Source organism: Scylla paramamosain, chromosome 27 (genome assembly GCF_035594125.1).
Source record: "Scylla paramamosain isolate STU-SP2022 chromosome 27, ASM3559412v1, whole genome shotgun sequence".
NCBI lineage: Eukaryota > Metazoa > Arthropoda > Malacostraca > Decapoda > Portunidae > Scylla > Scylla paramamosain.
Genome location: NC_087177.1, coordinates 7,917,501 through 7,942,500, shown reverse-complemented (window position 1 = coordinate 7,942,500; position 25,000 = coordinate 7,917,501). Strand labels below are relative to the sequence as shown.

At 42.8% G+C, this 25,000-nt stretch overlaps 1 protein-coding gene across 3 annotated transcripts in view; it reads right to left on the bottom strand.

Annotated features, from left to right (window-relative positions):
• The window catches only part of LOC135114124 (lysophosphatidylcholine acyltransferase 2-like), a 55,294-nt gene that overhangs the window by 19,863 nt on the left and 10,431 nt on the right, over positions 1–25,000 (bottom strand). The window contains exons 2-3 of one of the 3 annotated variants that reach the window (XM_064029835.1): positions 24,710–24,855; positions 2,225–2,442 (exon numbers count right to left, since the gene is read on the bottom strand). In XM_064029835.1, the coding sequence (XP_063885905.1) occupies positions 2,225–2,442; positions 24,710–24,855 (364 nt within the window). Of the gene's footprint in view, positions 1–2,224; positions 2,443–24,709; positions 24,856–25,000 lie in introns of those variants that run through there. The other 2 variants (XM_064029834.1, XM_064029836.1) reach the window with 2 other exon arrangements.

Sequence of the window (25,000 nt, the reverse complement as noted above, 5' to 3'; positions counted from 1 at the left end):
AGCATACCTTCATTGTAAAGACACCATAAGACTAAGGAACCTAACTGTTGAGTAGGAACTTAACTGTTGAGTTGGGCAAGAGCTGACAGTACACATCCACCACCTTATCAATACTTTCTTTGCCCCAACTCATCTCTTCTTTAACTCCACTCATCTCAACTCCTGTTTTGTCTCCCTTGACTCTTGACTTTGACTCTTGTAATTCACATGATTAACTTTGCCACATCCACACCCCCTTCACTGAACTCTTTCAGTTTTTAATTTATCAATCTGTGAAGTGCAATGCCTAAACTACACTCCTACCTATATCTATGCAGCCCTTCCTTTAGTTGTCTATCTAGCCAGTTGCAATTTACAGTATACAGGACCTAAGCTACCCTTGTGTGCTCCTGTTTTTGTATTAATTGACCAGTTTTTCATTTAATTGGTGTATACTCCTCACTTTTATTATCTCTTTTAGGATGCATGTATGTGTGTGTGTGTGTGTGTGTGTGTGTGTGTGTGTGTGTGTGTGTGTGTGTGTGTGTGTGTGTGTGTGTGTGTGTGTGTGTGTGTGTGTGTGTTGTGTGTGTGTTTAAGCACAGACAGAAGCTGAAACAGTAAGTTATTTATGAATCAGATACCAGATACCATTTTGGTATCTTGTATCTATGGATATGAGAGAGAGAGAGAGAGAGAGAGAGAGAGAGAGAGAGAGAGAGAGAGAGAGAGAGAGAGAGAGAGAGAGAGAGAGAGAGAGAGAGAGAGAGAGAGAGAGAGAGAGAGAGAGAGAGGGAGAGAGAGGACACTTCTACCACATAACAAAGGTGATGAAACATTAGTATCAACAAGCACTCTTTTCAAAATTTATACCTATAAGACATAGAAAAATGTGCTCTATATCTGCTATTTGATGTTTGTGTTTTCACATAATTTTACAACTGTTTTTAATGGCTTTTATTCTCATCAATGATGTCTATGTTGAAGCTCTCAGGGAAGATGCTAAAGCCAGAAACCTTCATTTGCTTTTGGTCATATACTCTGTCATCATAATTTGTTGTCTGCATATTGTCTTCCTTTTCCTTTCCCTTGCAAACCCTTTCAGTCTTGTCTTTCTTAAAGAGTATTTTTATTCATACCCACATTTCAGTTTTACATTAGTCACTTGCTATCTCTCAACCTCTCCCATTCCTCCAAAGCTTATTCTTTCACTCTTAGATGCCAAATCTTCCAAATTAATATATTTTTGGAAAAATTGGCTAGCCTGTCACACAGCTCACAACACAACATATCTAAAATTCATATATGAGTTTGGTACGGGGTCCAGTTCCTCTTCCATGACCTAATAAACCGGCAGTACCCTGCCACTACTTGGGTGGCAAGGTATTCTGTATAAATGCTGGCTGTCAAAGTTTAGCTGATTTCAGTCCCTGGATTAAAGAATTAAAGAGAGAAAGCTTGAGGTGAGAAGACACTGCAAATTTAGGGTGGTAGCAGAGTAATTAGTGAACACAGTAGTTAACACAGTCTTTTTGACAGGAACCACTGCATTGTCTTGAAAATAAAAAAAAAGAAGCCCAAAGTGAAAAGACACCACAAATATAGGGCAAATCATGCACATGTCGCTGAACATAAAATGTGATGAAAAATGTACAGCTGCCTAAGGGATCATGTGAGATGACTAACAGAATTAGGCTTTATATCATAGGTGATGTGTTCAAGATGTGTATAAGGTTAAGATTAAAAAAATCATTAGTAAGTGTGATAGCAAGTGGGTACTGTCTTTACTCCTGGCTATGGCCTCCTGATTGTCCTTAAAATGACTACCCACAAAATCCTGTTAATCCCGAGATATACATACATTAATAAATTAAAAGTGTTGGACATCCATAATATTTGTAAAAAAAAAAAATAATAAATAAATAAATAAAAAAATAAATAAATCTATGTTTTGTAATGAAAATAATTACAACAATAACATTAATGATGTGAATAGTAATAACAATGATATGTAATATAAACAATATCTAATAATGATATATAATCACAACAAAATCATTAATATCCAAATATACTAAGTTTAAATCAAGAATACGTACACTACCATGAAACTAGCATCTAAGCATCTATCATGGCAGCAACTTTAGTATAAATAAACTTTAAATACACTTAAGTGCCAGTGCTTTAGTATGTCTCAGGATTAACAAGCTGGGGAAACAATCAGATGAGTCGCATCTCCCCGTACTTGCAAAGAAGGGAACACTGGTGACCTCCCCCTTTGCGACGACGCTAGGGGCTCCCATCACCACTATGGGCAGTGCATCGAAGTAGGATGAGTGTGGTGCCACCGCCAGGATGGGAGCTTCTTTTGGGTGTGCCTGCTGTCCCTTCACCTGCACCAGATGGAAGCCCCCTGCCGTGAAGACCCCCCGTACCCAACCCCGTACCAACTCCTTCATCACACTGAGGGGGAGAGGCACCCAACATTGTTAGGTATGACTGCAATTGCTGCTTGCTGTTAAAAGTTGGATGGAAGAAGAAAAGAAAAAGGAACTGGCACATCAAAATTGAGGAGTCATTAATCTTGTTGGGTTTAATTTCCTAAGTGGCTACCTGTGCATAATGAACTCAAAGCAAATATAACAGATGAGAGAAAAGAAACAAATGGTAAAATGCAACATAGCATTATGATGTAGTAAGGTAACAGTAAACAATAATCTGTGGATGCCAGCACATCTGAAAAAAATTAAAAAGAATTATTAACCTTACCTGATGTAAAAATAGAAAAATGGTGTTTGAGATTGAGTGTTGGTATCTTAAGATCCCTGTGAGAGAGAGAGAGAGAGAGAGAGAGAGAGAGAGAGAGAGAGAGAGAGAGAGAGAGAGAGAGAGAGAGAGAGAGAGAGAGTTATATAATGCAGAGCTCTATCAAATGTCATAATCTGAATGAGCTCCAACAATTAACATAACCAGACATATCCAACAAAACACATGATAATCGCTCTTTTTGAGAGAGAGAGAGAGAGAGAGAGAGAGAGAGAGAGAGAGAGAGAGAGAGAGAGAGAGAGAGAGAGAGAGAGAGAGAGAGAGAGAGAGAGCGGAGAGAGAGGGAGGAGAGAGAGAGGAGAGAGAGAGAGAGCATACATACCACAAAGAAGAATAGTGGCAAGTTATATGTGTGGTGAGAAGGAAGAATTGTTTACAGGGGCTTTAGTTCATACAGGATTTAGTTCATTTTTGAAATGTATTTTCTTTTATCACCTTGTGCTCTGCCATTCTTTCAAGGTAACCATTCCATCTCAATGATGCATTAACCCAGCATTATACTCAGTTCAAGCCTTCATCCTTTCCAATTTTTTTTTCTACTTAATTTATCTTTTTTTTTTTTTTCAGCATTTAATATACTGACTCAGGTGCAACTTTTATATACCCTACTCATTCCGTTCCTCTGCTTTGACTTTAATTCCACCACAATGTTTCACTTTAATACTGAGACTGTGTTAAGTAACTGCATGTTAGGTGATACCTTTTCTTTACAATCGTGTGCTTGTCCTTTCTGTGCAACAAGTATCTTACTACTACTAAAGAGTCACTACTGTTATTCTCTTGGATCAACTCGCTGGACACTTCTCTTTTCCCCAGGTGTTTGTCCCCTGGGGAAATATCTGGGCTCGCATTAGCTCATTCTTTCTTGAAATTAGCAACTATTTTAATATATCACACATAATTTCCTTTTTATATGAAGAGCCATCCTTTTCGGCCACTATAATTGTTCTGGACAGCAAAGAAAGACTGAACATTTTTGGCTCTCTCTAAAGAAATGTTCAAGCCAGAAATGATTAATGGTTTTCATACTCCACGCGATCATCATCCACCGAAATTAAGCTATTTTGAATATTTCCATCCGCCGGCATTAAAAAAAAGTGGAAGGAAAAGGTGGTGCAGGTGAATAATGCGACTGGTAGTAGTGGTAATGACGGGCGAGTGATGGATGGCAGCTGTAGTGACTGATGAAGGTGAAAAGGTGGAAATAAATAGCGCGATGGAGTTGGTGATGAGGATGCCAGCTTCCATCATCCACACACTCCCAGCGTTATCTAAAGGCGCAGCACTCATCACCCCTCCCCCCCATCTCTCTCTCTCTCTCTCTCTCTCTCTCTCTCTCTCTCTCTCTCTCACTCATATATCTTTCCCCATCCATCCTCTTTTTCTCCTTCCGTCCTTCATTTCTTTCTCGTATTCTCACGCAAAGAAAGAAACGGAGGGAGCTGTCACTTCTGATTCTCTCTCTCTCTCTCTCTCTCTCTCTCTCTCTCTCTCTCTCTCTCTCTCTCTCTCTCTCTCTCTCTCTCTCCAACGCATGCAACAAAGGATCTTTAAGCATACTTCAAGAGGATTTGACGATCAAGACCCTCAAGGATGTGGAGGAGGAGAAGAGAAAGGATAAGTTGTATACCCAGAGGGAGGGGCAGCGAGCGAATAATCTCTCTCTCTCTCTCTCTCTCTCTCTCTCTCTCAGGGTACTGATGAACCTCAAGACAAAAAAGAGAAAGGAATTATGGTGACAAAATTTAAAGAGGGAGAGAAATATGGAGACTGGAGAGGGAAGAACACGCCAAGTCGGAAAAGAAGTGAACACGGAAAGGATTGAGAAGCACACTGAAATAATAATGGAGGAGGAATTGGAGGAGGAGGAACTGTCAACAATTCAAGCACTCGTCATCTGCCCCGGACAAACAAGGCAGGCAGGGAACACCGCTAGAGACACGTATGGACTTGAATAACAAAGAACACAACTCATTGACTGTTATGGCTCCTTCTTCATGTTTAGTGATATGATTTTGATATACACCATTCCCTGCAATAAGAGTGATCAAATAGTTTAAATCTTTTGTTACTTGTGGTCCTATTATTCTTCAGTAAGATCGTGAAATAACTGTCATGTTGTTGTTACCAGAATAGGTTTTAGATATTTCACGGTTGCATACTTTCTGTCTTCAATACTGACACGTTTCTTGTTTTTCGTTTTCGTCCAGAAGATAGACATAACGAATTAAACATGTGGGCAACGGTGGTGTGCAACTGCTTAAGGATACGATAACTTAACATGTAATCATACCCGTTCATGGTCCTTAAGCTGTGGAAGGTGTGAAAACGAATAAAGCCACACTACCTTAGCTGTTCGTTCGTCCTCCATCACCCCGCCTTTCTCCAATCCACAACCCGTCTCGCCCCACTCGCCGCTCAACTCAGGGTGGAAGTGTGTACAGTATGTTGAACCCTGTCACAAGTGCTGAATGGCTTTTACTCACTACTGATACAGTGCGAAATGACAGTCAACACTAGTATTCAACTCAACACTGACACATTTTTATTCTTAGTGCAAGTTCTAACTAAAGTTTTTGTCCCCATCATACTGCAATATTTAAGGTAATTTAGATAAATATTTTGTAAATGTTTTCCTATTCATCATTCATCAACTTTTTTAAGGTAATTTAGGTTTAATTATTTACAAGATGGTTGTAATAAGCATTAAGGTGGTGGACATTGGTACAGGTGGCTTACAAGCAGAGGTTTGCGTGCTAACGGTATATTCAAGGGCCAGGCCAGTGAGTGGGTGTTAGGGGTTCCGCCGCTCCCTTCATGCTGTCAGTTGTTAGAACAGGAAGACAGCTGGCAAGACCGAAGCGTTTTATTAGTATAATATGGCGGTTTTTTTTTTTTTCTCTCTCTCTTTCTCTCTTCATTAAAGCTTGATTTTCGTCTTCCCCCTGTTGAGTATTTCAACAAACAGATGGTGGGTGAGGTCACTGGATTTCCTTCGAAGGTTTCGGCTTCAAAACACCAATGTGAACGTCAGTGAATGAAAAGAATGAGAACTATGGCAGATATAGAACGCCCAATATTCTTAAATTAACAGTTTTTTTGCTTAAATAAAAAAAAAGATCACTATATCTATTGATAATGTCACTATCTTATTTCCAGACATATTCCTACTGAAATCTTCTGGGAGAAGTCAATAAAAAAATAAACAAATTACTAAAAAATCCAAACGAAACTATTACTTGTCCTGACTGTCACATTTTCAAGAATAAAACTAGATCGTGTTGCAACACACATGTTGTGCCAACAGCTTACTCTCTCTCTCTCTCTCTCTCTCTCTCTCTCTCTCTCTCTCTCTCTCTCTCTCTCTCTCTCTCTCTCTCTCTCTCTCTCTCTCTCTCTCTCTCTCTCCACTGCATCATGCCCGGTGGACAATAACCTACGTATTTCAAACCAAATATAGGCATGTTTGTTGTGAAAGGACGGTCTCATTGGCGCCTCCTGACGTGAAGCCGTTCTGCGCGATACTTTCCAACCACCAGACAATTCAATTATCTGTGTCAGTTGCTCATAACAAAACTATATTATATTATACACGCAACAAGAGTTGTCACAAGTAAAAACGAAAGAAAGAAGGAAAAAAAAAAACAATGCCTTAAAAAAATGAAGCTGCCTCATGTGAAAGAGCCCACGATGAATCATTACACTTTAGAACCTTCACCGAGTCGAAGCCTTGCCTCTCACCGCAATCCCCAAGTTGGGTTGCCCTTCCACGCTTACTTTCCGTTTTCTTCGCAGGACCAGAGACGGCCAGGATCAGTATTTTCGGTATCGACCAAGAGGTCCCACGATGCGTAAGGCTGGGAGACGCTGGAGGGCAAACAAACGCCATACAGCTGTCTTATGTTCTTCATCCTGTTCAGTATGTTTGTACTCAATATTACATCATGACCATGTTTCATGATTAAGTTGCGAAAATAACTGCATTTATGACCATAAAACTTTGTTTCCCAACTGTGATTAATTGTGCAGAAAAATTACCATATGTTATTGAATTCCTCATTAATTTTCATCGTTGTATGAACACACACACACACACACACACACACACACACACACACACACACACACACACACACACACACATACAGTTCTAAGGAAAGTGAGTAGGTCACCTGAAGGAGTGTAGGCACCATACCGCACACCACAAGGGCAGGAAAGACGCCCAGGCAAGTACGAGTACGCCAGCCACTTCTCCTGTGTAGGTCACATGGCACAGAGCCAACTCGGTCCCTCGCTAACCACCTTACCCACTGTCTTGTGCCGTTGATATTCTATCCACGTTTACAGACACGTCCTTAGGAAACTAATATCACGGGGAATTCCCTGTTATTTTTAGTAACAATCCGCTCTCTCTCTCTCTCTCTCTCTCTCTCTCTCTCTCTCTCTCTCTCTCTCTCTCTCTCTCTCTCTCTCTCTCTCTCTCCTTGTAGTCGCGAGGGAATGGAGGGATGTCACGGGCAGATCCCAATTCCTTATTCTTGAGAGAGAGAGAGAGAGAGAGAGAGAGAGAGAGAGAGAGAGAGAGAGAGAGAGAGAGAGAGAGAGAGAGAGAGAGAGAGAGTTTCTAGCACCTAAAGACAGTTAAAATATAAACTTATCATAAGACAAGTCAGCTTTGGCTTTTAACACTGATGCGAGTTTTGTTTCTTTATTCACACCGGTACTTTAGGTGAACCATGCTATCAGGAGAAGCATGCCTCCCCCCAGTTACCTTTAAATCACGGAAGATGGACTCGAAACAGATGAACGCGAGCAAGTCACCTGTCAGTCCCAGTCATCTGAGGTCTGGTGGGGAGGGAAGAGGGAAGGGGTGGAGGTGAAAGCGAGGATAACATGGGTGAATGAGTGATGGAAGTTGAGACAAAACAGCGAGTCTAACACCGGTGGGGACGAGTGGCTGGTTGGGTTGGGTACAAGCACACAAATGCCAATGGATCAACGAACTTCCCCGCTTGCTCTGACCTACACTAACCTGCCAACTAAACTCGATCCCGTTTACACCACCATCTCGTGACTTCACCCTCCATGCCTCTCCCTTCTAATCCTCACCTATGCCAGTCTCGTCACACTCCCCTCCCTCGCTGTGTTTCCTGCAGCACTCGAAGGCGTCGCCCACATTCCCAGCTGCCCGTCTCCTGGTTACTCGTACCCTTGACCTTGAGTATAGTCGCCTCAACTCCGCCTCTCGTGCTCCACCTGTACCATAGGCAAGCACGTGCCAACACACACACACACACACACACACACACACACACACACACACACACACACACACACACACAGTTAAACAATAGATTCGTAGAATGAATGCATTACGAGAGAATACATAGTGGCCCAAAATTAATAGGTAAGTTATACATTTGGGGAAAACATGATTATTTTGGCATTAAAAGACTGGGCAAACTTTACTTAATCCTTCAGGTAGGTAAACACACACACACACACACACACACACACACACACACACACACACACACACACACACACACACACACACACAAAGCTAGTATCTCCATACATATCAAGATTGCAACAAGCGTTCTGTCTGCCAAATGTGTGGTGGGTGTGTTGGGGGTGAGGAAGGGAATGGTGTACAATGACACAGCAAATGTAAATCCGCCTGAGTCTTGGGTCATCACATATGGCACACCTGCAGTCTCGGGTTAGCAAGGGTCACCTGGTGCAGATTCCGGCCACTTTGCTTGAAAATTTCGCCACACAGCTGTCTGCAAGATCTATTTCTCTGACTTAGAAACCTAGATAGCTGTGAGTGTTTCTTTGAGGTATATGCGAAAGGGTGAGAAAGGCATTGGAGAAGAGAAGCGATTGACTGATTAGAAGCATTAGGATCATACAGACAAGTCACGAAGAAAATAGGAGCAAAATCGTGAAATGGTGAAGAAATATGAGTATGATGAATCGGTTCGTGTCTATTCGTGTACGTTTAAGAGAGAGGAGAGAAGAGAGGGGGTGTGACAACAAAAAAAAAAATAAATAAAATAAATAAATAAATAAATAAATAAATTAAAAAAAAATAAAAAAGACTGAAATATCACTTCATGCCCAAACAAAATCTTCTCCTCGTTGCTATACATAGGTTAAGGTTGGAATTCCATCACCGCCCCGTGGGAATATTTGCTTCTCACGCTAGTCCCCAGAAACCCAGATCAATTTTCCGTAGGCCCAGACCGCCTCATTACGGGAGGGGCTGTGTCGGGACGCGGCGACTTATTTGTTCCCGTGTCTTGTTCTGGATGTCTAGCATTGTTGTGATGACGGGATGGGAAAAAAGGTACCTCTCTCTCTCTCTCTCTCTCTCTCTCTCTCTCTCTCTCTCTCTGATGCGTTGTTGCTCGGAAACACGCACAAAGGACACTTCATCCTCTCTCCTCCCTCCCCCGCCCAGCCTTCCTCTCTCTCCTCCCTCCCCCCGTGGTTAAAGTCCTTCACCTCTCAGCCGCCACCACCACCACCACTACCACCGTCACCTATGTACCACGCCCAGCAGTACCGCAGCAATATTCCTCTCCGAATCTACTGCTCCTTCTCCTCTTTCTCTTCCACATACTATCTGTGCTGGTGTTCCTCCACCATTTCTGCTCCTGTCACGCGTACATTCCACCTACTTAACGTTCCCCCTCTGTGCTAATTTTATTCCTCCTTCTCCTCTTCATCCCCCTTCTCTTCTTCGTTCCTCGCGGTCACCTTCCGATTCGTTGGATGAACAGTAACACACACACACACACACACACACACACACACACACACACACACACACTTTTGCTATTAACACTCCCACACATGTAGTAAATATTTCCCATGTGCTAAAGTCCCTTGTAATCAGACACCCAGTAAAATTTCTCTCTCTCTCTCTCTCTCTCTCTCTCTCTCTCTCTCTCTCTCTCTCTCTCTCTCTCTCTCTCTCTCTCCACGTGGCAGTGTCAAGTAACCAAGTAACGGTGGTGTATAAGTGCCTCTATGAGTTCTCGCTGGGATTACTGAAGGCCCACACGTCGCCTGGTGGTGTGGTGCTGCTGCAGGGAGGGAGGCACGGGCCGGCTGTCACGATGGTCGATGGTGATGAGGGAGGGATGAAGGTGCCTCTACCTGCTCTACCTGCACGTTGAAAGGGGGTGGCTATGGAAGGGGAAAATGGGGAGGAAATGGGATAGAAGTGAATGTGACAGGAGGGGAAGGAGAGAGAGGGAGAGAGAGAGAGAGAGAGAGAGAGAGAGAGAGAGAGAGAGAGAGAGAGAGAGAGAGAGAGAGAGAGAGAGAGAGAGAGACGTGTCTGCTGAGTGAGGTACACATCAAGGTCTTCTCAACAGAGGGGAGATAGGTTCCCTCTTCTCTCTCTCTCTCTCTCTCTCTCTCTCTCTCTCTCTCTCTCTCTCTCTCTCTCTCTCTCTCTCTCTCTCTCTCTCTCTCCGTCTGCCGTCTGCCTCTGCCACCACCACCACGCTGTGCCACGAGGCTGCAAACGACGCGCACACGTACACCCATCACGGCATCACATCCAAACAACACTACCATTATGTATATTCAAATACTGTAAACTATAATTTCTTACAGGCAAGGGCCAAAATTACATAACTTTGAAAGAATCTTCAAAACCATCAATATCCTCAACACAGTAACGCGTAACCATCAGTTTATTCTCTTAGCCACACTTTTACACCTCACCTCACATCGTGCAGTACCTCTGCTATAAACAAACTTTCCAAAACAGACATACACAATACCTCACTTTTTGCACTCTTGCCAAACACGAACTTCCACCTCTTGTTAATCTTAGCTTTTCCCGACAATGGATTTTCTTCACGCTGGCAACAACTACATACTCGGCATTGCGTTCCTGAGTCAATTGCCCATTAATAATTCACTAACATTCCTGGCCACTTAAACTATCATAACGGCCCCTGAATGAATGCCCTTCCCGCCCCCCGCTGAGGCTCGTGGGTCACGCAGCCGGCAACCTGAGAGGAGGCAAGGCTATCTATCCCAAATGCGCCAGATATTTTTCTTAACAAACCTTTATGATCCCAGCTAATGATATTGACCTGAGGAGGGAGGGAGTGAGAGAGGGACGGAGGCGACGTGACGAGTGGAATGCTGAGAGAAGCAGGAAGGGATGGAAGGAAATATATTAAGAAGAATGTGCAGAGGAAGACTGTGAGGAGGATGGAGAATAAGTGAATGAAGATTAGCTTTTTTCATTACGGCTTAATCAATCTTATATATATTTTTAGATGTCATTAAAAGGTTTCATCACGTTACTTTCATACTTTTCGTTGTGAATTGGCTGTACATCACCTAGATACTCACAGAACCCAATCTTATCTTTATCATGACCAACTAAGAGGTGATTTGATGATGTCTGCCGGCTGAATGGATTAATAATTGAGACAGTTATGCAATGTGATCGAAACATAGAAGAAAAAGATAGAAAAAAAAAAAAACGAACGCTAAGATGCAAGATGCCACCAGATGTACACGTGAACCGGTTATCAAAGTGAAGAGGTACAGATGAGAAGCGTGGCTGAAGAGGAATTACAGGCAGACATCAGTGACGAAAATACATCATTACAAAACTGAAAACAACAACAACAACAACAACAACAACAACAACAACAACAACGTGGAGTGAGGCTAAAAAGATACCAGCACAACATAACGTGTGTGGGATGACGTGAATGAGAGGAAACATAAGACGGGGAGATGAAAAATATAAACGAACAAGAAATGAGGAACAAGTAGATAATTATACGAGAAAGCTAAACGTATCGAGAGAGAGAGAGAGAGAGAGAGAGAGAGAGAGAGAGAGAGAGAGAGAGAGAGAGAGAGAGAGAGAGAGAGAGAGAGAGAGAGAGACTATATAAAGGTTAGTAGAAAGCGAGGGAGAGGGTGTGGCTGAACCGGTGGTGAAGATGATACCCAAGCCTAAACATTTGACAGACAGAGGAGGAGGAGGAGGAGGAGGAGGAGGAGGAGGAGGAAAGAAAAAGAAGGGGAAGGGGAGAAATGTTCATTATGTGAGATTGGAAGAGGGGCGGCATGTGCTCTAGAATTTCCCATCTTACCAACAGGGGGAGGAAGGAGGAAGGGAGAGTAGGAAACAGAGAGAGAGAGAGAGAGAGAACGTGGTCAGTCAGTGTAAATTCCCGAGACACACACACACACACACACACAAGAAGACTTATGACAACGTATTTATCACTCCAATACTCCACCTACCACCATCCACCAATACACACACCCCTTCTCCAACGCAATCCCCCTTCACCACCACCACCATCACCACCTCCGAAGTCGCCTCACCCTTCGCTACACTAATAGGCACGGCTTGACAGAGAGTCCAATATACCAATCCCAAGCACGAGTCCAATGCTACTACTATCATAACAACAGCACGGCAATCTGACAAGCTTAAACTGTGGGAAGTGTTTAATACGCAGCGTTGATGGGGTCTGGGTGAGCCGGCGAGAGAGAGAGAGAGAGAGAGAGAGAGAGAGAGAGAGAGAGAGAGAGAGAGAGGGTGGTAATGCTAGGGAGTCGTTTTATGAGTCGAATCGCTAAGGGCTTCAATCTCCATTAACTAAGCTGTAATTTGTATAAGAAACCTAAAACCATGCGAGGATATTATACACAGACTCTCTCTCTCTCTCTCTCTCTCTCTCTCTCTCTCTCTCTCTCTCTCTCTCTCTCTCTCACGCACACTCAGCATATAAAGGGTTCAATAGGAAAACAAGGCCATTTGTAGTATAGTTTTGTTGAGCAGTTGTTTTTTTCAGTGTGACCAAGCAAATGTGAGAAAGCCAAGCAGTTACCATTCCCCCCTCCACCTCTCTCTCTCTCTCTCTCTCTCTCTCACAGATGTTACACATGTAAGGCCAAGTACTGATTCACCATTGCGTGTAGGGATGCGAAACACGAATTTGAGTCACACACACACACACACACACACACACACATGGCGTCTGGATTGGACCACCGCATCACTGGCGCCCATCTATTTGTCTGTCTGCATGCCTGTCTGCCTATCTATCTATTAATTCTGCTGGTATTACATACTGTGTGTATTTGTTTGTCTGCCTGCCTCCCTGTCGGTCTATCTGTCTGTCTGCCTGCCTCTCTGTCTAACTACTGTTACGACCAACGTGTCCTTGTATGGATATGTTAAGTAGGCAGATGTATGTAAGCATACACACATGCATTTGTACACTATAGACTCACCCAGCTGCTCCATTGTCTAATCCTGCACACGAAAGAGCAGCAGCACACCTTTTGGCCCCTGCTTTGATGTTTGTGATAATCTCTACCTATATGTACTAAGAGAGAGAGAGAGAAAGAGAGAGAGGGGAGGAGGGGGACAGTCTCAGCTCTGTGAGGGATCAAGGACAAAACCACCAGCACAACAAACACACTAACCGTATTTACAGGAGTCACCCACGCATGGAAGGAAGAATAAGAAACTAGGAAAATCAGGACTAGGAAAGGGGGAAAAATACACGACACCCAAGTGGATAAACATTTACGAAGAAGAGGAGGAGGAGGAGGAGGAGGAGGAAGAGGAGGAGGAGAAAGGAAAGAAAGAAAGAAAGAAGAAGAAGAAGAAGAAGAAGAAGAAGAAGAAGAAGAAGAAGAAGAAGAAGAAGAAGAAGAAGAAGAAGAAAAGAACCTAAAAAAACCTGAAGGACAAACCGAAGCAGAACCAGAACAAGAAGAAAAACAAGAAGAGGAGAAGGAGGAGGAGAAGGAGCAAAAGCAGCATGAGAAGCAGAAGCAGAAGCAGAGGAGGAGGAAGGAGGACGGACAGGCACCAGTTGGCACTCCCTGTCACGCCATATAACCCAGACCTGGTGCGCATTCATCATCTGGGAAGACACAAACAGTGGAGGAGCGACGGTTGCCCAACAGTAGGTCATCTGCGGCCGGGCAGCTATTTATACCAGGGAGAGAGAGAGAGAGAGAGAGAGAGAGAGAGAGAGAGAGAGAGAGAGAGAGAGAGAGAGAGAGAGAGAGAGAGAGAGAGATTAGAGTGGAGGCCGTTCTTTATAAATCACGTGGATCAACAAAGCTATTTATACCACGAAAGTGTGAAAAAAAAAAATAAATAAACCAAGACGGATACAAGTTGAAGCTTACTGCACACCACATTATCACAAGACAAGTAACTCTTCAAAACTTTACCGGGTAGGAAATTGAAACACTTAAAAACCACGTAGGAGCGGCTGTTCCTTGCAGGTTACGAGTAGAAGGGAGAAAAAAAAGTTTACATAACACCTGATAACCTAACTCATATAAAATGCCACCATATATCAGAAACTCCCAGCGTGCGAGTCTATAAAACGTTCATAATTCACAAGGAAGAAAGGATTACATGTGTATAGTCAGCGAGCAACGAGGCACTGAGATCTCCGAGGTGGTGGCAGTGATGGTGCTAGGGAGGGAGACGTAACTGGCGAGGCGTTAACATCAGGGTCACGGTGCAGGGTGAGGGGTGGGGATCAGACCCTCCCTGCTTGCTCGCCGTCTACAATGGAACTAAGGGACTGAGGGATTCTTTTATCTAATGAGGTGGTGTGTGGGTAAGGCGGCGAGGTGCTTCACAGACTCCCTCTCCGCCTCTTATTTCTTACTTAGATAAGGAGGATTTTTTTTTAAGCAAGTATCCTCAGTGTTCCTTCGATGCAACAAAAATTAGCGGTCGAACAGCGAGGTGAACATATATCTAGTTTTATATGTATGGCAAAGAATCACTTGGCTCTTATGTGAATAATTACATGAGACCTTAATTTTCTTGGTACAATAACCCACCACGCTTTCATTACTACTGTAAAGGTATATGAAAAGAACTTCAGCGTTTTTCACATATAAAAGAGAAATTTAAAGGTAGGACTTGATGGGCTGAATTCACGCATCCCTAGTTATGCAAGTTTCTCGAATGCGCTGCCAACATTGGATTATTTTAATATGGTTAAGTTGCGGCGGCCTCTGCCACGTTGTTGTGTTGGGAGATCTGGCACTATTTCAGTACGGGGCAGCTCAGAGTCTACCACGATGCACATCTTTGAACCAAAATGTATAAGAACGTGTAAAACTACGACAACTATATGTATTACTCACAGTATTATAAATATAAAAAAGTAAATAATCACGGTCTTTAGAAAGTGAGAAAAAAGCCATTTAGTGTCTATTCCCTTTTCTAACCACCATGCTTTCTTTTTTTTCCGAAAGAATAACATTTTGCATTATTAGGTTTCTCTACTACAGTTTTGCTGTCCCTTCATAAGAGTTATATGGTGTGAGTACGAAGCAAAATGAAGTAAAATGACAACCAATACAGCACAGGATGAGGCAAAACCATTCCGAATGTGAATGTGAATGGATCCCCGTGTTTGTTCGAGGCATATGACACAGCCAACCCCTCAGGCTCATGAGCAAGCAAACCTTGATACAACCGTGGCCTGTCTCGCATCAACCAAACGACATGCAGTCACCCGTGCTTCTCGCGACGCACTGCTGCTACACTTCTATTGTGACAAGTGCTGGCTATTTAGTTTAAGTGTTGGTTTTAACTTTTCAATTTTTATTTTCATGTGTAAATTGTACATTAAATATGACGGATGACGTGACGAAAGCATTTGTTTTTGGAATGCGATGACAAAAGGTGCATTCTTTTCTGCTGGGGAGGGAAATAGTAGTTATGCTAAACAACATTTTAAGAGACACCGGGGAGATTACTGATGAAACAAGTGTGCCATAACAGTCGTAAAATTTAAAGTTATCAATGAAGTTTCCGAAAGTGATCAGATACGTAAAGCCGCAACACTATTATGACCAGCAATCTAATCGCCACCATGATCAGACTCCTGTAGTGCCCTCATTGGTCTGAACCACTGAGAGTACAGTAATGATGCTGCAAGTCCAACGGAGGAGGAAAAACAGAGCCCCTAGTGTTCTTATTAAACAGGGTTTCCCGAGCAATGCCCGCGGCGCCTCAATGCTACCCTTGTCTGGAAACTGACCTGGGAGTGGGGTGGGTGCACTGTCTGATAGAGAATATTTTACTTATTACTATTTTCTTTCTTACTATCTGGTACGAGTAGTTAATACAGAATCAATAAAGTCACACCCAACATTTACGCTTGGATAAGATAATGCTGTTGATGTTGTTACCGCTGTTGCTGCAACTAATGTTCCTGTTATTGACGCTGATAATAATGTAAATTTGTGTGTGTAAAATAGTTTAATGTGGTTTTACTTCTCTGTTCCTGCTTCCTGTACTCTAATTGTTACGGTCACCAGGCTGTGCAAGCAGCATTAGGGGAGGATGGAAAACCGTGCTGGCAGTGAACATCCAACACATTCCGTACACACACTTCTGCTTCCTGTGCTCTAATTGTTGATCATCAGGCCTTACAAACAACATTCAACAACTATAAGACGTGGACGTGCTGCCAAGGAACAACTTATACACACGGAAAACTCATAACATCTCGAAACAACAACGCTGGAACAAGAGACATACACGAAGAATCACATACGTTCGTCATAACATTCTGCGGCGCTACACGTGGCATGCTTCAACCACTGAAGGGCTGTGGGGCATCGGGGACGGCAAGACGTGGCGTAATGGCAAACGAAAGCCGCTATCAAGGCACGTACAACTGTAGCAGCCTTTCACAGCTACTTATGGCATTTATTTAATGCTATTACGTGAATCATACTTATGCAAAGCGATTCAATGCCTCGGGACGCACGTGATGACCAGTGAACAGATGGAGGATCACGCCATGTCTAGGGGACCAGTGAGCGCCGAGCAGCCAGCCCCTCCGTCCCCGTCAGGCCCCGCCCCCTCGTGTCGCGCCCATTGAAACCTGGCATATTTATCTTATCAATCCTACAACACCGGATAGAGGGAATGAAGGCAGGAGCACAGCTTGAATCCTAAGTTCAGTAACGAAGTGAAAATTTTCTTGATTTACCGATTATCTTCATGACTTTAGCTGAACAACTGCTCTACATAACAAACAATCCTACTTCATGAGGCTCACGGTGTTCAGCAATACGAGAATACATAAAAAATGATAAATAAATAAATAAATCTCAAGTATAAATATCAAACAAACCAGTTTTCTGACGTCTGGACAGGAAAACCTAAATATTTTCAAGTATCATAACCTTACACAATTCCTGAAATATAAAATTATGACTTCTCCCTCACAGTCGCCAGCATCACCGTTAGCCGAGACACGTGACGGCCGCTGCGTGATAAGGAGTATTCATAGAAAACAACACCTGCTTATAACACACCACGTCTCCCAGCACAGAGCCACCGTCCCTGCCACACACACACCCACACCACACTACACCGCAGCCCACCCTTAACACATTCCAATCCCACACCAAACCACATCACGGTCCAGTCTCATTCCACAACACGGCCCACTCGTCTCTTATCCCAGTCCCACACGCCACCACCACCACCACCACCACACCAGATCCCTGACGCCACACCAGGCAGTCAGTTCCACCAAGCTACGCCTAGTGGAAGCGGAGGAGTGGGATGCTAAGGCTCGTGGAGGCACAAATACATAACCACAACAGGAAACTGAGATGATGGAGGACATTCTGGTGCATATGTGTGTGTGTGTGTGTGTGTGTGTGTGTGTGTGTGTGTGTGTGTGTGTGTGTGTGTGTGTGTGTGTGTGTGTGTGTGTCGCTATATATCTTTCATGGGGGGAACTTAGAGATCTTCACTATGTCCGCGTACGTAGCTTTGTTGCATTTGGTGATCTGAAGAAAATACTAAGGTGCTGCTCACTAGTGTGTGGTCTACGCAGAGACGAGACACACAGAGCGGGAACTTATCAGCACACCAGACGCGCACATTCTCTTGAAATACAATAATTTACTGATAACTTCTGATAAGGCCAGAATTTTATTAATTTTGTCGAATTATCAATCGTTCCGCTTTGAGTGGTATTCGTTTTAACTTCCATTAATACGAAAAAAGAAAAAAAGGGGCAAGCTGACACAGACATAGCGATCTTAGTAAGAGTGGTGTGGGTGCAAAGCTTGAGATCTTTCACGTACTATACATTCTATCTTCTAGTTCAAGGGGAGTAACTGTTCCCCCATCATTGGAAACCTTCAGCAGCCTAAACCTACCAAGTGATAGACAAGGACTTTTCCAATGAGCCAACGTGTGTGTGTGTGTGTGTGTGTGTGTGTGTGTGTGTGTGTGTGTGTGTGTTACGATATGTTACGTGTATACACACACACACACACACACACACACACACACACACACACACACACACACACACACACAAGCAGTACAAATCGTAAATGTACTTTTCTTCCACCTGTTGCTGGGTCCCAGGTGTCCCTTTCCTCAACCTGTTGAGAAAGGGTTGGAGGAGGAGGAGGAGGAGGGGGGGGGTAAGAAAGGGTTGGAGGAGGACGGGTGGTAATCAGTAAGGAAGCTGAGGGAGGGAGAACCTGTGGGAACTTGAGTGTGACTGACGACAGGAAGTCTCTCTCTCTCTCTCTCTCTCTCTCTCTCTCTCTCTCTCTCTCTCTCTCTCTCTCTCTCTCTCTCTCTCTCTCTCTCTTTTACACACACATAAATAAATATTGAATGAATGACTAATTTACGAGTGTGTCCCTCAAGTAAGCGTCATTCACACCATTTATACGACCATTCATCAAAATGCTTCAGATAACACGATGAATTTTGTATGAACACGGAAGTGCCTCCACTAAGCAAACAAAATAAGAAATAAATAAGCAATAACAAGACTGGTTTATTGAGTAAGACATGGGAAAGAACCGGGAAAAGTCGAGATACAGTCCGTGCTGAAACGAGAAACTTTTTTTTTATTGCTTTTGTTCTTACCCACACCAAAGAAACTGAGGCAACACGTAGAAAGGGAAAAAGAAAAGAAAAGAAAAGAAAAGAAAAGAAAAGAAAAGAAAAGGAACAGGAAATACAATTCAATAATATGGGAAAAAAAAAAAAGCTGACACCACACACACACACACACACACACACACACACACACACACACACACACACACACACACACATGTCTTATCTAGGGTTATTTCTCACAGTCTCTTCACTTACCACTTCACATGCCCCTTATCTTATTTAGAGAAGCACCTGCTCAGAGTACCTACATGATAATTATATTCACACAGGTATTCGTATCACCTGAACTTCAAGGAACAGGGGCATACAGGTCTCTCTCTCTCTCTCTCTCTCTCTCTCTCTCTCTCTCTCTCTCTCTCTCTCTCTCTCTCTCTCTCAGGAAAACAATGTGTCATTATTGTCCTTATTCTCAAATACTGCAGCTTCTTCTCTCGACTATCTTCAGTAAGCTCTAGCGGAAGTTATTAAGGTTTTCTGAGGCATGGTCACGATTCTAGAGATAGTTTCATAAGGATTCAGCAATATCATCCTGAGAAAACATCCATGAAGGCCCAAGTAAACATCTCTGTAGCCTTAGAAAACAAACTTGATAAGAGAACAAAGCGCATAAGAATACAAGCGCAACACATCCCCTTTCACTCGTCTTCCTGAAAACTCCTCTGTTATCTCCTGTAGCAGTATACGAGGGTAATACATCCCCCTTTATATACTTCACTGAAAATTTCTCTATTATCTATTGTAACCATCTCTTCTCTTACCACCACCACCACCACCACCATCATGGACATTCCCATCAAACGTTCTGTTATCACGGAGCCACGTGTCCACACCGGCTGCTGTTCTGTTATTGATAGTCTTGACACGCACGCCAATAGCCCTCACTAGGGGGACGCCGCGCCTACGCCGGGCGAGAACCGCAAACAGGTCAGCAGTGTTATGAAGGAAAGTGGGACAGGTGGACGTTCTTCGTATAAGGGTGTTTTGTTGAGTTAAAAATAGTAGTGTTAATTCATGGGTTAATTAATGTGTGAAGTTCAGTCTGAGGAATAAAGGTTATAGTTTACTGCAACAACTATCATTATAAAGTTACTGTTAACCCTTCTACTATCATGGTCACCTTTTTTTTTTTTCAACATCCTGATCACTAAAAAAAAAAAAAAAAAAAAGAAAAAGAAAACTTGCTGACAAAGAAAAGAATCGGTTAAATTCATCTTTTCAATACTAAACAATTATAGAAATACTACAGTACAAAAGTAGGTCTAAAACGTTGTAGGTAATAATGAAAACAAAATAAATATCTAGCAGTGTAAGAGTTAATCACCAAACCATTACTAGAGACAAAGTTACGCTTCTGATACAAACGCTTGGTGACAACACAGGGCGTGCCGTCAAGCCCACAGCCACACCGTATACGGAAACCACCGCAGGCACCTTTAAGCACGGGCGTGATAGGTAGACGTGAAGGCGAGGGTGGGGGTGGGTGTGGGCGTGATCGAGGGCTGCCAAATCCTCGGGGCAACGCTTCCTGATGGTATTTCCGTTCATACAGTTTATTCTGAATTATTCTTGTCATTCATCATACGTTGTTTATTCGTGGCGTCCGCGTTTACTACACTCAAATTATACATGAGTGTACAGAACTGGAACCGGCAATAACAGGCATAACCAGTTCATGACAGGCCAATAATCCATGCCGCCTCAACATGCTCGTCACTCTTTTCTTTGTAGTTCGGCTTATTTTGCATGAATTTCGCATCGCATTGCTCCTTCGTTTTCTTCCGGGTCATTTAAGTTTATCTTCCTTTAACTCGCCATTTTTTTTTCAACAGTCACTAAATCATTTTGAATTTCACCTAATTTCTGAAAGAGGTTGACACAGATCAATGATTATGAGTCCAGGAACACGCTTTGGATATAATAATAACTACTACTACTACTACTACTACTACTAATAATAATAATAATAATAATAATAATAATAACAAAAGATTGATACGACAAACTACAGTGCGTACTTTTTCATTTATTTATTTTCATCTAAAAGAAATTTGTCTTTCTAAGTTCAAATTCGTGGACTAGAGCGGTTGTTCACTTAGTACAGCTAGGACTATAGCGTGGCTTCGGTTATCAGTTGTTATCATTAATATCCGCTCGTTTTCCATCCGCTACATTTACCAACGGTCAGTAATACGTACGTAAGTAAGGTACATATAACATACATGTTTTAGGACGTAATTCAGCTGTCTTGTATTATTTCATGCCAACGCGTGTGATTTCTGTACACTAGCTTTGAGTTTACTTCGCCTATAACCCCATCTTGTTTTTTTTTTTTCTCCCATTGGTCTAATAAATTCATGTCATAATTCTTTTTCCACTGCGACTCACTCACACTCACACACACACACACACACACACACACACACACACACACACACACACACACACACACACACACACCTTATACGTTTTGCTTAAGAAACAAAATATTGTCTAACTAATACTTTTCTTGAAGGTCTGAAGTCATTTGTTACAATCGAACAGCTTTATGATTCACGCTGCTTACTTCAGTTCACATTCGTCATGCAAATACGACTTGAGATGTACAACACATTTTCACAAGACAATAATTAGTATGTTACACACGTGATGACCTCATATGGAGTGAATACGAGGCTACAAGAAAGCTACAATGACGGTGACGGTAACTCATGCTGGACAGAGTAAACGGCAGGGCGACGATGGGAACACTTAGCCTGGACTCGCTTATCACAACTACTCGTACACCTGGTCATACACCTTTCACTGTGGCAGCACACGATTAGCCCACCTTTGCCATCCCGTCCTTCCAATAGCAGCCTTACACGTACCCAATCACTGCACACGGCTATTGTCAAGGATAACCATACAAATGAGACCTAATGACCTATAACCAACGTATAAACGATTCTGCGTGTATTAAATGTACTAACCGATTTGGCTAGATGCGTAAACACCAGATAAATTGTTCTTTTACTTTAGGTAATAACTGACTGTCTAAATAAATGGATTAAAAGAAGCATCCGCCACTTACCCGCATGTCTATCACCCAGCCCACATCCCCAGCACGAACCACCTTGCCAAGCTCCTCACACCACGCTCCATCACCCAGCATCACTCTCCCACTCCAATGCTTTCTCCCGCGTGGGTCATCGCTCCACTCCTCATCGCTATTCTCTTCCCGCCCTTCTCTTGCGGAATCTGCGCGACTCAAAATAGCTCGTATATTCGCTCTCAGCACGTGCCGAGCATTAGCCTTGATTATCGACCTGTATCGACTTATTGAGAGCTCTGACCCACGCGTCCGTCCAATTACACCGGTTAATTGGGGGTGCTTCCACATTGCTCTTCGTCGAGGAGCGAGGTTAAAGCGGTTCACATGTTTATAATCTCAGTTCAGCCACTGTTTCATCACTGCCACGCGTTATTTGTTGGTAGTTACAGTTTACTCTTGGTGGTACTTGGTTCAGTACATGCCTTCGTTAGGGATCCAGTGGTTTCTTGTTGGTGTGTGTTCCTCCCATGTAATCTCGTGTAAAATCTTCTTGCCCGCCGTATCTTTAAATCCCGGGATGTAATGATATGGTTAAAGTAACTGCCAGTACTTATTAACCCTTTCACTGCTATTTGCCACATCTTACCATAATCACTAACCATTCCGAGACATCTTTTCTTGTTCCACAGTCACCTCCAAACATTTTACTAGCTAGAAATTGCAAAACCTATTCTTTTTTATCCTCTTCATTTATTGTAGATGCTTAAAAAGACTCCATAAATAGCTTTTTATTGCTAAGAATTGTTGCATATAGCAGTGAAAGGGTTAATTTATTTCCTATATCTAGCAAGCTTACAAGCATTTCTCTTTCCTGGCCTGTTTACCGCAGCATTTACTATATCTTACTATAAATACAACTTCCAAAGGTCTCTACAACTTCCTTCTTTAACTATCCGTCATCTAGTTACCGTGCCACTATATTTCAAACTGCAACTATCTAACCCATGCCTTCTAAATCTAGTCTAGCAATATCTAAGCGTGTTCCTCCCCTGATCCATCCCTCCCTCACGGATATTACTTCAAACAGTTTCTATCTGTAATTCATTGCCTCTAAAGCCACAATCTTCCTCTCATCTCTTACCGGAGCAATCTAATCATCATACCTTCTCTATCCCCGTCCAATACACTCACATCAACAGGAATAATCTCTAACGGAAAGCCACCAAATGCAATGTAACACCAAGACGAGATAGACGGACTCGACAACAGTAATTAAGTCATCAAAACACCTCATCCCAGAGTTTCCCTCCATGTCATCCGGCGTGAGGGAATAGTGGCGAGGGAAAAGGTTGGACAAGCATGCAGGAAAGTCTGGAGAAAAGAGCGATGGAGGTGAAAGAATGCGGAAATGATGAGGAAGATAGGAGCACAGCGTTACGGCGCGTTCCACATTGCCTGTCTGTCTGTGTGTATGTATGTATGTTTGTTTGCGTGTCTGTCTCTTTATGTTTGTGCGTTTGTGCCAATCTGTTTACGTACCTGTCTTTCTGCATACTCTCTCTCTCTCTCTCTCTCTCTCTCTCTCTCTCTCTCTCTCTCTCTCTCTCTCTCTCTCTCTCTCTCCCACTTTTCCACTAAACAAAAACGCAATGAAATGCAAAACTAAATAAAACACATTTGTCGTGTATTAAAGACCCAAGTGTACCAATACTCAAGTGTAGGCAGCTTCCCTTATCTTCTTATGTTCTTATGTTTATAACCGCCTCAAGCTTTAATGTACGATGATAAATGTTAATGTCTTCTGCTTACAGTATATGTATGTGATGGTGGGGCATGAATAACGCAATGGATGTAAATATTCGTTGTATTAAGATGACTCATGTTGTATTCTTATGGCTTCTTAATTAGTCTCACACACACACACACACACACACACCTATACTTCTCACTCATGCGCATTGTTGATTGAGATGGTGTAGTTACCTTTGGCAGACGAGGAAAAGTAATAAGAATAATTTTCAGGTATACCAAAAGTCATTTCCATGGCATCTCAAATTCTCGGACATAAAAAAAAAAAGAAAAGAAAGAAAATCCCATCATCTTGTATGCAAATGAAACTCCTTGGAGAGAAACGGGTTGAGGAAATGTAGAGAAACAAGAAATGAAATACAGAATAGTCGTGGTCAAAATCGAGTAACTTAAAGCACCCATTTCCTCTCTGCTCAGCATTTCCCCTTAATTTTAAACCCGCTATCTGTTAAGAATCTATCAGTTGTCAAATCTTACTAGAGGACTATCAGCAAATCACAGGGAGTTAAGAGCAAAGATAAGGGAAGATACAGTGAAAGTTAATGCATGTTTCTCTACTTCTGACCAAGACTATGCCAGTGAATATCGCTGGGCATGGAATGTTCTCTCTTGTAAGCTGATGAAATCCCTGGAGAAGATCAGATTGAGGTGTATGTACAAGGGCAAGAGGACTGCGGGAAGGACGGACTCTTAAGTAACAGCAGATGAGGCTGGAAACAAGTTGAATTATACATGGCCACACATCATCACCAACAGCGAACACACACACATCACGCACACAAAGAAAAAAAATAATAATAAAACAAAACACACAATGTGCCAGTGAAAAAAAAAAAGGATGAAAAGAACATACAAAAGAGAAAATGATGAGTGTTGATTCCACATAAGACCTCTACTCACTGACCCCTACCGGCCACTTTTCCAGTTTTGAGATCTCTTCCCTCACAAACAGAGAGAGAGAGAGAGAGAGAGAGAGAGAGAGAGAGAGAGAGAGAGAGAGAGAGAGAGAGAGAGAGAGAGAGAGAGAGAGAGAGAGCAACAATGAATGACAAACCAACACTTACCGCCGCCATCCACTTAAGGGCCGGGCAGAGAGGTCCTCCCGAGAAAGTCCCCACAGGCCCGCCGAAGCCAGCACGTAGGCCACCAGCAAGCACACCACTATGCCCACCACCCTCACCGGCAGCACCACCACCGACATGAACACCAGCTGAAACACGCGATGATACGGGTGAGCAGTGCATAATGAAACTTAGATAATGATACGTTATATAAGAAACTAGGCATGATTTTACATTCTATCTATGGCTCGTATACTGAAAAGGCTTGCTCTCTCACCACGACTATTTTCAAAG